This window comes from Tenrec ecaudatus, chromosome 3, assembly GCF_050624435.1.
Source record: "Tenrec ecaudatus isolate mTenEca1 chromosome 3, mTenEca1.hap1, whole genome shotgun sequence".
Classification (NCBI taxonomy): Eukaryota; Metazoa; Chordata; class Mammalia; order Afrosoricida; family Tenrecidae; genus Tenrec; species Tenrec ecaudatus.
The window spans coordinates 182,169,511-182,183,436 of NC_134532.1; the positions used below are offsets into that span (position 1 = coordinate 182,169,511).

General features: G+C 35.3%; 1 protein-coding gene across 5 annotated transcripts in view; it reads left to right on the top strand.

Annotated features, from left to right (window-relative positions):
- Nucleotides 1-13,926, top strand: part of PDS5A (PDS5 cohesin associated factor A) — a 138,918-nt gene that overhangs the window by 49,651 nt on the left and 75,341 nt on the right. For 4 of the 5 annotated variants that reach the window (XM_075544409.1, XM_075544411.1, XM_075544410.1 and 1 more), the window contains exons 4-8: nucleotides 421-507; nucleotides 1,467-1,564; nucleotides 8,075-8,201; nucleotides 10,200-10,280; nucleotides 11,397-11,537. In XM_075544409.1, coding sequence (XP_075400524.1) covers nucleotides 421-507; nucleotides 1,467-1,564; nucleotides 8,075-8,201; nucleotides 10,200-10,280; nucleotides 11,397-11,537 — 534 coding nt within the window. The remainder of the gene's footprint in view (nucleotides 1-420; nucleotides 508-1,466; nucleotides 1,565-8,074; nucleotides 8,202-10,199; nucleotides 10,281-11,396; nucleotides 11,538-13,926) is intronic. The other variant, XM_075544413.1, reaches the window with a different exon arrangement.

Genomic DNA, 13,926 nt, shown 5'->3' on the forward strand with positions numbered 1-13,926 from the left:
TTAAAACTTTATTAGGAAATGAAACATTGTCTAAAGTACAACCTTTATACCTACTGTGTTCCACACAGCGTTATAGTCACAAGCCAAATTCTAAACTAGGTAAGGAAGATTATGTTTTACCCGTAAGAATTTGTAATGGAAAGACTCAAACCAGCTCTGAAAATGAAGATAATTGTTTGCCAGGATGCAACGTAAAGATAGCAAAGGGCAATGAAAGGGAATATTAAATTAGAGGCTCCAGGATTCCTCTCAGAATAAGAAAGCATAAAGATTTACATTGCTTTTTCTAGACAGTTGACTAAAATAGAATGTTCTTTTATTGTGTTTGTAATAGATTGTATATATATATAGTATTATAGTTCTATGAATTAATAATAAATATTTGTTTCTCAAATAATATATTTTATCATTTTTTAACAGGACATATTTTTGTTTATTACCAGACAATTAAAAGGTTTGGAAGATACAAAGAGCCCACAATTTAATAGATACTTTTATTTACTAGAGGTAAAAATAAATTTTTTATTCTTTAAATACTGACAACTGCATCTAATTAGAAATTATTTATAGTAGCATTGTACTAAAAAGTGAATCTTCTTGTTTTACACGACACAGGTACTGTTTCACATTTCATAAGAGACATACAGGTTTTTTTATTGCTCCTTATATCTTGAAGAGACAAAAACTTACTTCATGGGAAAAAGTTAATGTGGTAGGATGGGTTGACTAGAAAAACAAATCCAGTGGCATTCAAATATGTATAAGAAAGAGCTTTATATCAAGGAGCAATTTGATATCAAGAAATCACCCCAGCCCAGTCCAACTCAAGTTCGTAAGTCAAGTTCGTAAGTCTGATACTAGTCTGGCCCCTCTTCAGACACAACACAGGCCATATGCAAAATGCAAGAAAACCACAGATTAGTGGGCGCAAAGTCCAGTGGATCCAAGGCCAGTGGAAATGTAGCAGGATTCCAGCAGCTCTCAGGGTATCCAGCAAATAAAAGGCAGAAAGAGAGGGGCCTCCTTATGAGAAGGCCACACCCCAAGGAAGCAGCAGATTAACAAGTCTGTCTCCACCCCCAGTCAGGGATATCTAGTTGACATAAAGTCATCTAACTACCACAGTCAGGTTTTAAATCTATAGTTTTTGTTTTATCTTTTTACTTTTAAACATTTAGAGTTTTTGAGAATTTCTTTTCTATTTAATGGTATTCAGTTATATTCATTTTTACTATTTTTCTTATTATATGTATATATTAGCCTTTAGCAACTTAGTATTTTCCCATTTAAAATGCCAACAGGCAAATGCCTTTTTAAATGTCATGGAATGTAACTGATTTTGTATGTTCAGCCTTTACAGTCTTTAATATAATTTTCAAATTCTAAAATAGATTTCATTAATGAATTTGTTTTATCATAACTATTTTGAATATGTATAATTATGTAATATTTTTATTTATTTAAAGAATTTAGCTTGGGTTAAATCATATAACATCTGCTTTGAATTGGAAGATTGCAATGAAATTTTTATTCAGCTTTTTAGAACTCTCTTCTCAGTGATCAAGTAAGTTATTTTTTTTAACTCTGCTGTTTAAGCATCACCTTTTCTTGTGTGTATTATAGTGTCATGTCACAGTAAGATGTTTTAGAAGTACAGGTATACCTCTTTTTTGTTTGTTTGTTTTTGTAATGAGTTTTATTGTTTTGCCATTGTGTTTTTCACAAGTTGACGGTTTATGGCAACCCAAGTGGAGCATGTCTTTCAGAGCCATTGTTCCAAAAGCATGTCTCACCCCATGCCTCTGCTACATTTCATTAATTCTTACTAATTTCAAACTTCATAATAGGCCATTCACTCCCATGAAGATTTGTGGTCTCAGCCCATGTGGAGCAGTTCTGTGTTGACCTATAGGGTTGTTTTGAGTTGGAACTGTTTGGGGTTTTTGTTTTGCTTTCTTTAGTATAATATTATAAAACAATATTGCCACAAAATCAAATCTTTATTAAACAAAAATATAAAAATGGGAGGCTATTCTTTCTCAGCATATCCTCCATATACACTTCTGTAGGTAGTGCTCCCACCTCTAACCCTTTCTTGAAGTATTTTGTGCTCTTCTATTACACTAAGTCAAGTAGTTTAACACCCTCAGGGGTCTTTTTGTTTCCTTTCAATGTTCTTTGAGTTTGGAGAACTTCAAGAAATCTGAGCGGGTAGGGTTCGGGCAATAGGGTGGATGGGGCAAAGTTCCCCAATGAAATTCTCATAGGACAACCCTTGCTCCCCTAGAAGAACAAACAGGTACAATATTGTGATGGGGAAAATATTCCTTGATGTAATTTTCCTGTCCTCTATCTCACTTAACAAGTGTATTACCTGGTGTGGTGGGATAACTGGGTCTCTATCTTCTTCATTTTTCAGGCTAGTTCATAGTTCAGACTTTTTCATCTGGTGACTGGGTTTTAAAATAGCAAGAAAGGGTTGAAGTGCTATTGTGCTTCTCGCTTCTTGAATGCTTGTTTCATTGGCCAGAACAAGGTATACAGGCAAGCTCGGGTTTGAGGGCTGATTAAAGATGCTGTATATTGATGAGAGAAGAAGCAAAGCCATATAATAACGAAGTGTGGAACACTGACAGCATTGTGACGGCTTCTTTTAAAATTACAGTATTGTGCCCTTTTCTTTTAATATTACAGTCAACAAAATTGAGTCAAACACTTAAACTTATTGTCATTCAGCTCCTTTGATGGTTGCCCACTTAAAACTAGTTTTTCCCTGTGGGTACTTTGCCACTTTCCTTATTTGTTTTCCCTCTCAGCTCCATCTTCATGATATCCAATGTCTGAAAACTATTTTCTTCCCCATTTTTGTTTTTAATTGCTTCAATTAGAAAGATATGTTCTGTTCTTATTTTCCTTCTCACTGGAAGTAGAAGTCTAAAGGAGCAACTGATAAGGGTTAGTAGAGCATGTGAACGTAATTTTTAGAAAATTCTTATCTCCACTATTTTCCTATCCCAAAGTATTTATGAAATACAGAGCCAACAGTTTTGTTTTGTTATTATTTTTTGCATTCTTTTTTGTTTTGTTAGAGCCAACAGTTTTGTTGGCATACAATTAACATACCTACAATTCAGTGGCTTAAGAACAGTGCATCTAAGTTGGTTTTTTGTGCATCGAGCTGAATCTCTGTTCTCCTGCATTCACCACTCCTCACACAGCAGTAGAAGTGGTCCTGGAAGCCCCTAATCTTAGGAGATAAAGTTACTCAGGAGAGGGCTTGCAAGGGTTCCATGTTGGGCTGCTGACTGCACGGTCAGCACTTGAAACCACCAGCTACTCTGCAGGGGAATGTTGAAGCTCTGTACTCTTTGTAAAGATTTATAGCCTCGGAAACCCACCGAGGAAGTTCTGCTTCAGTCCTATACAGTTGCTGTAAGTCTGAATTTACTTGATGGCAGTGGGTTTGTTTTGAATTTGTGTACAAAAAGGGCGTCTTCTCAAAACTCTAGTCTGTGATGGCGGCCATTTTCTACCAACCCCGTTCATTTTTATTCTTGTGTTATATCACCAATTTCCCTGCAGATGTATTATCAATTAGTTGCGGGGGCGGGATTGTTTTATTGTTTATAGATGAGCTGTACAAGTGTTCTCAAAGTTCACTTTTTTAAAGTTGTTCTGCTTTATTATGGTAAAAATGTGTATAACAAAACAAGTTACTCCAATACTGTATCTGCCTCCCTTCCACCCTTTAAAATTCACTTAGTGGATTTTTTCTCAACTTTTTATAGTGAATTTAGGTGGGAGTTTACATTTCTGTATTTATCAACTTACGCTACTGATCCTAAACCCCAGTAGCTTTACCACCACCACACCTCCCTCTTCTTCCTCAAGGCCATACTTACCTACCCTCTAGTCCAGTGGTTCTCAACCTTCCTAATGCTGAGACCCTTTAATACAGTTCCTCATGTTGTGGTGACCCCCGACCATCAAATTATTTTTGTTACTACATAACTAATATCTCTACTGGTATGAATCGTAATATAAATATCTGATATGCAGGATGTATTGTCATTGTTGCAAATTGAACATATATAATTAAACATAAAGCATAGTGATTAATCACAAAACAATATGTAATTACATATTGTGAAATATTTGTGTTTTCCAATGGTCTTAGCCGACCCCATGAAAGGGTCGTTTGATCCCCCAAAGAGTCGCCACCCACAGCTTGAAAGCCTCTGCTCTAGCCTGGTGATCCATCTTCTCTCCTTTGTTGCCCTCTCCCCCAAAGATCAGAGTTAGCTTCTATTGTTAAGAAAGACATTGTCTTGTGTTTTCCTTTATAACAGTGGTCTCATACAATATTTATCCTTTTGTGGTTGGCAAATTTCTCTCAGCATAATGTTCTCCAGGTCCATCCATGCCATTTTCGTCATTACTCATTAGCAATGTATATAATGTTCCATTGTGTGTATGCACCAAAGTTCATCCATTCTTCCACTGACAAGCACTTAAGTTGGCTTCCATCTTGTTGCTGTTGTGAACCATGCTGAGATGAACGAAAGCGTGCATATGTACACTAATGTTCAGGCTATGGGTCTTATTTCTTTAGGGTATATACCCAGGAAAGAGATTGCAGGTCTTAGGGAATTCCTTTTTCCAGGTTTTGGAGGTGGCACTGTACTGTTTCCCACGGTGGTTATATATTTTTGAAGTTCTACCAGCTGTATTTGAAAGTTGCAGTCTCTTTACACTCTCTCCAGCATTTGTTATTTTCTGGACTTTTGTTCTTGTTAATTTTGTTGTCAGTGTTTGTGTAAGGATTTGGTTCTCGTCTTTCAGGTGGCTAGTGATTGCAAGCATTTCTTCAGTGTTTGTTGGCTGTGTGGATGTCTTATTTGGTAAACTATCCTAATGTGCTCTGCCTGTTTTTAATTGAATTATTCGTCTTAGTTAAGTGTTGCAATTTCCTATAGATTTTAGACTCTGGCTCTTATTCTGGTTTAAAATTTACATTAGCTTTGATTCTCTGTATGTCTACAATGGTATGGCAAAATTGTTTTGCTTTTATTTTGTCTTTTGTCTATATATTATGATAAATGTGGAATCAGTTGTTCAAGTCTTTAGATTAAATGCCATTGGGGAAAAAGCCTAGGCATTCTGCCATTTAACAGTTTTGTGGTCTGCTTTTATTGTGTGTTCTCATTGAATATTTCTATAGCCATTTTAGGTTTCCATTCAACAATTTCTGCACAAATTACCCAGTGATGTGTCTTCTTTAAATGCGTTTGTGTTCACAGTAGATTCATTGAGGAGACCTACAGTTGACACTTTGACTGGTTAAGAAAGCAGAACTGAAATGAATTGTGGTCTAATATTTTACCATGTTGATTTTTCATTTGTTTGAAATTCATTGAGAGATTCCAGGATAACATTTTCTGAACCTTTTAGTCATAAGTTCTGATCAAGCATTTTAGGTCTGAATTTAGTGGGCTTAAACTATTAGCGAACAAGGCAAACATTACTTGTGTTTGCTTAAGCTTTTTGTCTTTGACTATGACTTTATCTTATTTGGGGTAATCCATTATGATTTTAAAAAGATAGAAAAAAATGCCTACTTTCATTACCATCTTGTTGTTGTTGTTACTGTTAACCTCTCTTTTAAAATGTGGGACAGATATAATAAACAAGCCCTGGTTGTTTAGTGGGCTATGCGCTGCTAGCCACAGAGTCAGCAGTTCAAACCCAAACCCACCCACCATTCCAGTTGCCTTTCTATTCCCATAAAGAAGTAAAGCTGAGGAAACTCAAAAGAGTAGTTCTACTCTATCCTATAGAGTCACTATGAGTCAGAGAGTTTTGATTTTGTTTATATATATGCACACACATGAAGGGAGTAACCCCCAAAACGGAATTTTTGTCAAAGCTATGTATTTAATTTTTTTAAACAAAACTACCTTATCACTTTCTTTTTTAATCATTTTATTAGGGGCTCATACAACTCTTATCACAATCCACACATACATGAATTGTGTAAGGCACATTTGTACATTCATTGCCCTCATCATTCTCAAAACATTTGCTCTCCACCTAAGCCCCTGGCATCAGCTCCTCATTTTCCCCCTCCCTCCCCTCTCCCACCTCCCTCATGAACCCTTGATGACTTATAAATTATTGTTTTGTTGTATCTTGCCCTGTCCGACGTCTCCCTTCACCCACTTTAGTGTTGTCCGTCCCCCAGGGAGGAGGTCGCATGTAGATGCTTGTAATTACCTTATCACTTTCAAAGGACTCCCCATTTCACTTAATACATTTATCAAATCTGCAATTCCATTCTTGGAAACATTTTAAAAACTCATCTCTTTGGACAGCTGACAGCACCTCCCTCATTTTTTTCGTCACCTTGTATGTCATCAAATTCGCTGTCCTTTCATGCCCCTCTTCCTTCACAAAAACAAAGAAGTCACAGGGAGCAAGGTCACATGAGTAAGGTGGGTGGAGAAAAAGGCATGCTGTTTTTTGCCAGAAACTGGCACACTGAGATAGGTGTGTGAGAAGGTGCTGTGTTGTGGCAAAACCAGTCCCCCATCTGCTACAAATCAGGTCCTTTTTGTTTCACAGTTACCTAATCTTTTCAGAACCTCTAAATAGAAAGCTTGACTAACAGTCTGATATAGTGAAACGAACTCCAAATATACTAAAGGCTGACATTTTCAGCCTAGTTGACGTTTTTATCCGTTCAGGAAGTCCGGATGTTGTCATCAGTCGACATTTCACTTTTAAAAAAAAAAATCATTTTACCTCTCTTATCACAATCAATAAATACATCCATCCATTGTGTCAAGCACTTTTGTACATTTGTTACCGTCATTTTCAAATTTTCTTTCTACTTGAGTCCTTGGTATCAGCTTCTCATTTTTCCCCCTCTCTCTGGACATTTCACCTTTTTTGAAATGAGAGAACCACTTATATACTTGAGTTTTTCCCATAGCACTGTCCTTGTAAGCTGTGCCCAACATCACCACAGTTTCTGCAGCAGTTTTTCCATGCAATATTTGAGTCACTTGCTGTTTTCTTAAATTGGCCATCAGAAAAAATGAGATTCAAGTGAAACTGCAATTATGAAAAAATTCAGTGACCAGAGAGAACTGTGTTAGTAGTCTGGGTTGACTAGAGAAACTAATCCAGGGAGACTCATATGTGTATGTGAAACAGCTTCATATAAAAGAACAATTGTTTATTGAGAAAACATCCCAGCCCAGTTCAGATAAAGTCCAAGAGTCCAATATTAACCCATAAGTCCACTGCCAATCTATAAATTCCTCTTCAGACTCATTGAAACACATGCAATGATGCCCAATGCAGGAATATCACAGGCTAGTGGGTGGTAAATCTTGAGGATCCAATGACAGTGTAAGCACATCTCAGTGAAAGTGTGGCTCTCCACCTGCCTCCGGGGCTCTAACATAGCTCCATGTGTCTTACCAGGGAGACAAGCAGAGTCTATGTTTCTTGCCTCCAGTGAGCTTTTTGTCTCTGTGGCGCCTCCAAATGAGGTCATCAAGCTACGACCTGATTGACAAGACACTTCGCAAGTTGACACCAGATTATGTAACTATCACAAGAACCTTCCCAGGCAAAGCCACTGGGTACACTAATGCAGAGTGAGTTGCTAAATGCTTACTTAGCGGGGAAAATGCTTACTACAAAAGCTTCCTCAACCCAGCACAAATTCTGGGTTTTTTGGGGGGGCACCCCCTCGTGTGTGTGTAGATATAAACAAAAGTGTTTTTTCTTTGATGCTGACACTTAAATCTATCTTGGAATACTACCTGGGTAGGAACATAATACATTTTAAAGGTCTTTGTTTTGTTAAAATACAAAAATAAATTATGCTGGTTTTGTAATAGTCAACAGAAGACAGTAAACAGAATTATCAAAATTCCCTTAACATTATTGACATAGGTCTTTTAAGTTAAAATGTTTTAAAGTCTAAGATTATTCTTTTAACGTGGATAGCTTAATTTTCTCTTTTTAACTTTTTGTATCTCCTTCCTTTTTATTTTTATTTTAGCAATAGTCACAATAAGAAAGTACAAATGCACATGCTGGACTTGATGAGTTCTATCATCATGGAAGGTGATGGAGTTACTCAAGAGTTATTGGACTCCATTCTTATTAACCTAATCCCCGCACATAAGGTTTGTAAGAATAAAGATTTTAAAGATGAATATTTAATGACAGTTCTACACACAAATGTTTTTTTTACCATTTGCGGTCATAATAGTTTCCACTTTCACTCTCCAGCCCCAAATAAAATATAGTAAGACATATTAATCTTACAGCCATTAGTTTTTAGATACCATGTTAGTTAACATACTGTTATATTCAGAAGGATTTTTATATAAAATCTTTTTGTTCTCGTATTCACCACTCCTACATAATCAGAGAATTACAAGGGGTTGAGGTCTTGTTTTTGAGTTAGTTTTGTTTGGGAAATAAAATATATTTGGAAAATAAATTATATTTTCTCCTCCATATATCTATGTAGACCATGGTGATTCCGAGTTCTTTTCAGAATCGATATTTATCTTTTTTATGGCATTTATAAAAAAGGATTTAGACAGAAGCAGAAACCATATTGTTGGTTAAGGGAGAGTGGATGAAACCACATTGTTGTCCCTCCTTATTTATTTTTTTATTTCTCCCTAAAAGATTGTCCTAAGAAATTGAAAGACTGACTACCTGGAATCTATCCCCCTGAGCTCCACTGAATCCTTCCCCATTTTCCACAATTGTCCTCCTGGCCTTTTCCAGTCTGGTTCACTGCCGTGTTACCAGATGTTAGGTGAAATTTGTCTAGTTAAACGTGTTCACAATATAATGTGACTACCTTTAATTTTTTTCTGTTACTCTAAATATTTCTTTGAATTTTATTAATTCAAATTAAATCTATAGGTGATTAAAGTTTTGACAGTATGTCACAAGAGAGCCTATCTCAGGCTGAGTAAAAAAGAAAAACAGGAATCAGAAGCATTTTGGCATTTATATTTTAGCTATAAGTGGGGAAATAATCCCTTTTTGGAATTAGAAAAGGTATCTTAATTTTTAGCTAATCTTGTCCTTTTTGCCGCTGACATAAATTCATCAGCAGAGGTCAAGAAGCTGTAGCGTGTGGACCAGACCCACCGCCTGTTTATGTGAATAAATTTTTATTGGCATACAGCCAATGTTCATTCATTTTCATTTTGTAGCTACTTTGACAGTTCAACAACAAATCTGAATTGTTGTGGCAGAGACTAAATGTTTTAGTTTCCCAAAGCCTAAAATAGGTATGACTGCCTAGCCCTTTAGGAGCCCTCGTGGTAGCATAGTAAGGTACACATTGGTGTGCGAGCGCGATCAGCAATTTGAAACTCAGCTACTCCTCTAAAGAGTTAGGCTCGGAAACCCATGTGGGTCCTTCTGTTCTGGCCTTGAGTCACAATGACTCAAACTCGACTCCATGTCAGTAAGTTGGTTTGAGCGAGATCTGGTTCTTTAGAAAAAATTGCTTTAAGTATAGGTTTTTCTGGCCTCTTTTGGGGGAGAGGTGCAAGATGATGGATGGCTAATGTTTCTGTTTGGTACAGAACTTCAAAGGGTAAACATATTAATGGGTATAATTATTTCTCAGTACATGTTTTAATTGAAAATATGTATTTTCTACCGTCTTTCTCAAACACTTTAATTTGTTAGAATGTATTTGGAAAATGCAAGAGGGGGGGTCTAGTTTTTCAGAAATACAATTGATCAAGAACTCTTTTCACTCAGAACTCTTCTCAGTCCTACCCTTCCTCTGAACCCACATTGATTAGCCAAAAATTGAGCATCGTGGGTTAGACATGTGCATGTGTGTTTAAGATTCACAGGTGTTCAGGTTGTTTAACAGATACATAAAACCAAAAGCCTTTAATAAAATTAAACATTGGACATTTGGCTGTATTAATGCCAAATGTATTTTAGGTCTTGAGTCATAGTTGTGTTCATTTTACGACTTTGCAATTAAGACCATTTGGCTGCAGGATACTAGGTAAAAGACTGATTGGACCCAAGTTCAATTTTTTTGTTTGAGATTTTATAGAGTAAAGGACTTCAGTGTTCTAATCATCTTATCTTATTATAAATTGTAACTTTGCATGTTCTATTTTGTTTTTCAGAACTTAAATAAGCAGTCATTTGACCTTGCAAAAGTCCTGCTAAAAAGGACAGTCCAGACTATTGAGGCATGCATTGCCAATGTATGTATTGCTACCTTTTTATTCTGTAATTGTAAAATTCTAAATCTAGGATATTTATTTATAGAAGAATCTCTCATATATGGATTTATTTAGTCCATCAACTTAATTTCATCTATTCAAAGCGAATCTGAAAGAAGTAGTATATGCAAATGTAATCAGTGATGGAGACTGCAACGTAGCTGTAAAAGCCTATTGTTTGTGTGAAGCACACACCTTGTTGGCATGGTTTTTCAGTGGCACAGGTGGAGAATTATATTTTATGAAAACCTTTCTACAATCTCTACTACTTCTGCTACCTTTCTAGTTCTGTGTATCTCACGAATATGTTGCTCTCTCTCGCTTTCTCCCTTCATGTTATGTTTAGGCCACTGTCTCTTTCTCTTCTTGTCTTCTAGGCCATTCTGTTGAAATCCTACTATTTCTTCCTCAAATACTTCTTGTATAATAATACATTCTTTTTTAAAAATAGACTTTTATTCTGTTAATTTTTTTGGTTAAAAACTCATTTATTTAGAGGGACCATGTATTTGCAGTTTAGTTTTCTTAATTTCTTTGCTACATATTCCCTCACACTCAAACCTTATTTTTCACATGTTCTGGATAACAGTTTCATGTCTTTCTTTACATACTTTCTGTTCTCTGACATTGTCTTCATCTTTATTAATAAATGGCTGTAAATATTTCTTTGAATTGATACATACCCATCATTTGTCTTAACAATTTCTCGATTATCTTCCATTTATTTCTTTTAGTGTTTTTTTTATTAATCATCTTTATGAATGTAACTTTTCTCTTTCAGTGAATTATTCTGTATATATAAAGACCCGAGTGTAACCTCTTTTGAAAAAAATGCCAACAGCTCTCTTTGTTTTTAACTCTCCTCCCTATTACATTTAGGACAATATTAATTTTCTGTTTGGAGATTTACTCTTTTTTATGTGACTGTCTTATTACATATTATACATAAAACACTTTTCTGCATCATCCCTTCAGTGATATATATATAAAATGCATGGTTATATAGCACTCTTCAAAAGAATATGTTTATGTAGAAAATCTAAACAAGTTTTTTAATATTTCATGCTTTTTAAGTTTTGTTTTTAATATCTCCTGTAGTTTTTCAATCAAGTCCTGGTGCTGGGAAGGTCTTCAGTGAGTGATTTGTCAGAACATGTATTTGATCTGATTCAGGAGCTTTTTGCAATAGATCCTCATTTATTATTATCTGTCATGCCACAACTTGAATTCAAACTGAAGGTAGGATTGACTAAAATTCTTAAACCCTTTAAAAATGTATATTACATAAAAGTTTTTCTCTCACTGTACAAGGATAAGTAAGACATTACTTTAATTTCTTTTTTTAATAATGTAATTAATTCACATCTTAAAACTTCAGTTGCAAAATGCACAAAATTACATTCCATTGTTAAATATCTGCTAAAAAACCATCGACAAAAATAATATGCAAATATGGGGAAAACTATTCTCTTAGTAAGTTGTAATGCATGTTGATATTAAAAGATATTATTATGTTATTCTCTGTTAAAACATCAAGAGATTCTAAACCAAGGGCTCTAAGGGTCTCATATTTTTAAATGACTGGCAGGTGGGAAAAAACTGATATTTGTATTTTTTTCCTAAACTGTAAAGTCATTTAAAAGTAATATTTAGGGGAGAATTGATCACAGTGATCTTCATATAACCCCCCCCAAGGGGGTGGACAATAGAAAAGTAGATGAAGGGAGACATTGGACAGTGTAAGCCATGAAAAAATAATAATAATTTATAAATTATCGGGTTCGTGGGGTGGTAGGGGAAAAAAGGACTGATACCAGGGCTCAACTAGAAAGAAAATGTTTTGAAAATGATGATGGCGACAAATGTAAAAATGTGTTTGATACAGTGGATGGATGTAATGTATGTATGGACTGTGATAATAGCTGTATGAACCCCCACTAAAATGATTTAAGTCCTGTTTGTGTTAATCTGCTTTAGAGTAAAAGGGAACACTCCACAGAGCCTCCAAATCAATTACTTTGTAGTTATACACAAAGATAGAATTAATTAGTTTTTGTGCCTAGGATTAGAGAGAAATAAAAACTAGATTGGCTTCAGTAAAGTTCTTTACTGAAGTTCATTGATTGGTAAACTGTTAATGCAGAATTTCTTATTTTGCCCACATAGTTATTTAAAATGTGTGTGTGTGTGATTAAAATAGTATATATCTTTATGAGACATCGTGTTCACTTTGAGATAGATGAGTAAGTAATGAAGTTGTAAATCAGAGCCCCCAAATGATTTACTGCACAAGAAAACCATCCCCATCACTGCAATCTCATTTTTACCTTTTTCAGTAATATATTTTAAATAATAAAAAGGGAGGGGACAAGTTTTCATTTATCTTTTTATTTCTGAAATAATATATAAATGTGAACTTCCATCATTTGAAATGGTCATTAATAAAATAGCCATTGCAAATAGAACAAAATTTTTGAGTCTGACAATGTAGTTTCTGGCATTTAAGATAGAGATTGATCTTTACGTTAGGTCAGTTGACTAGAAACAAATCTAGAGACTTTGTATAAGAAATAGCTTTATATCAAGAAGTAATTATATATCAGGAAAACATCCTAGCCAACTCAAGTCCAATACTGGTCCATAAGTCCCTCTGCAGACTCCCACAGCTACTTGCGATGATGCAGAATGCAGGAAGATCACAAGTCGATGTGTGCGTCCGAGGGTGCTAGCACCAACACAGGGCTCTGGCAGCAGTCCATCAGCCAGCAAGAAGGTGAAGGCAGAGAGAGGGGGAGATTCCCAGGACCTTCCTTATGAAAAGACCACACCCATGAGACACCATCAGGCTTTGACCTGATTGACAGGTGGAATACCACCCCCACACTTTTATATCTCTTCAAGGTGACATGAAATTATGTAACCACCACAGTCTTTAAAAACATTAAAAAAGCTTGCCAGTAAGCCGGACTTATTAAAAAGCTACACCACCCAGCATTGTTGTCACTTTACTTGAGAAAAAATGTTGATAGTTTCATTTTTCATCATTTTGCTTAGTGTGCCTGTTTCACTCAGCTTACAGTGTAAATATGCATAAGTAAAAGATAATAGTCCCATAGTCGTTATTTTTTCTGTTTTAAACTAACTTTTTTTTATAATGTCCAATTCACCTCACCACTTAGATCTATCTACTTAAAACTCTTTTTTTGCTATTAAAATTTGTTTTCTTGAATCTTTACATTCTTTATAGTCATGGTCTCAGCTTAGTGCACATTAATTAAACCTTCTATATCAAAACCTTGTTCAATATATGTTGACTTCTTTGGTATCTATGTGGTTATTTCAAAACTTAAATCACAGGATATATTTATTTCTTTATAAGACAGTTCTTAGTAAGGCTGGGATTATTTGCATCTCTGACCTCCACAATTTCTTATTACTAGGACTTATAGAAAATCTTAGAATTGATTGGTTTTCTTATTTCTGCAACATAGATAGTGTGTAGATTACAAACAAGTTCTGAAGTACACATAAATTAGCAGTTAGGTGTTTGAAACAAGCAGAGAACCACACGATGTAACATGGAAACATCAATTTCTTTATAGTAGAAGAGAGCACATGGTACTATGAA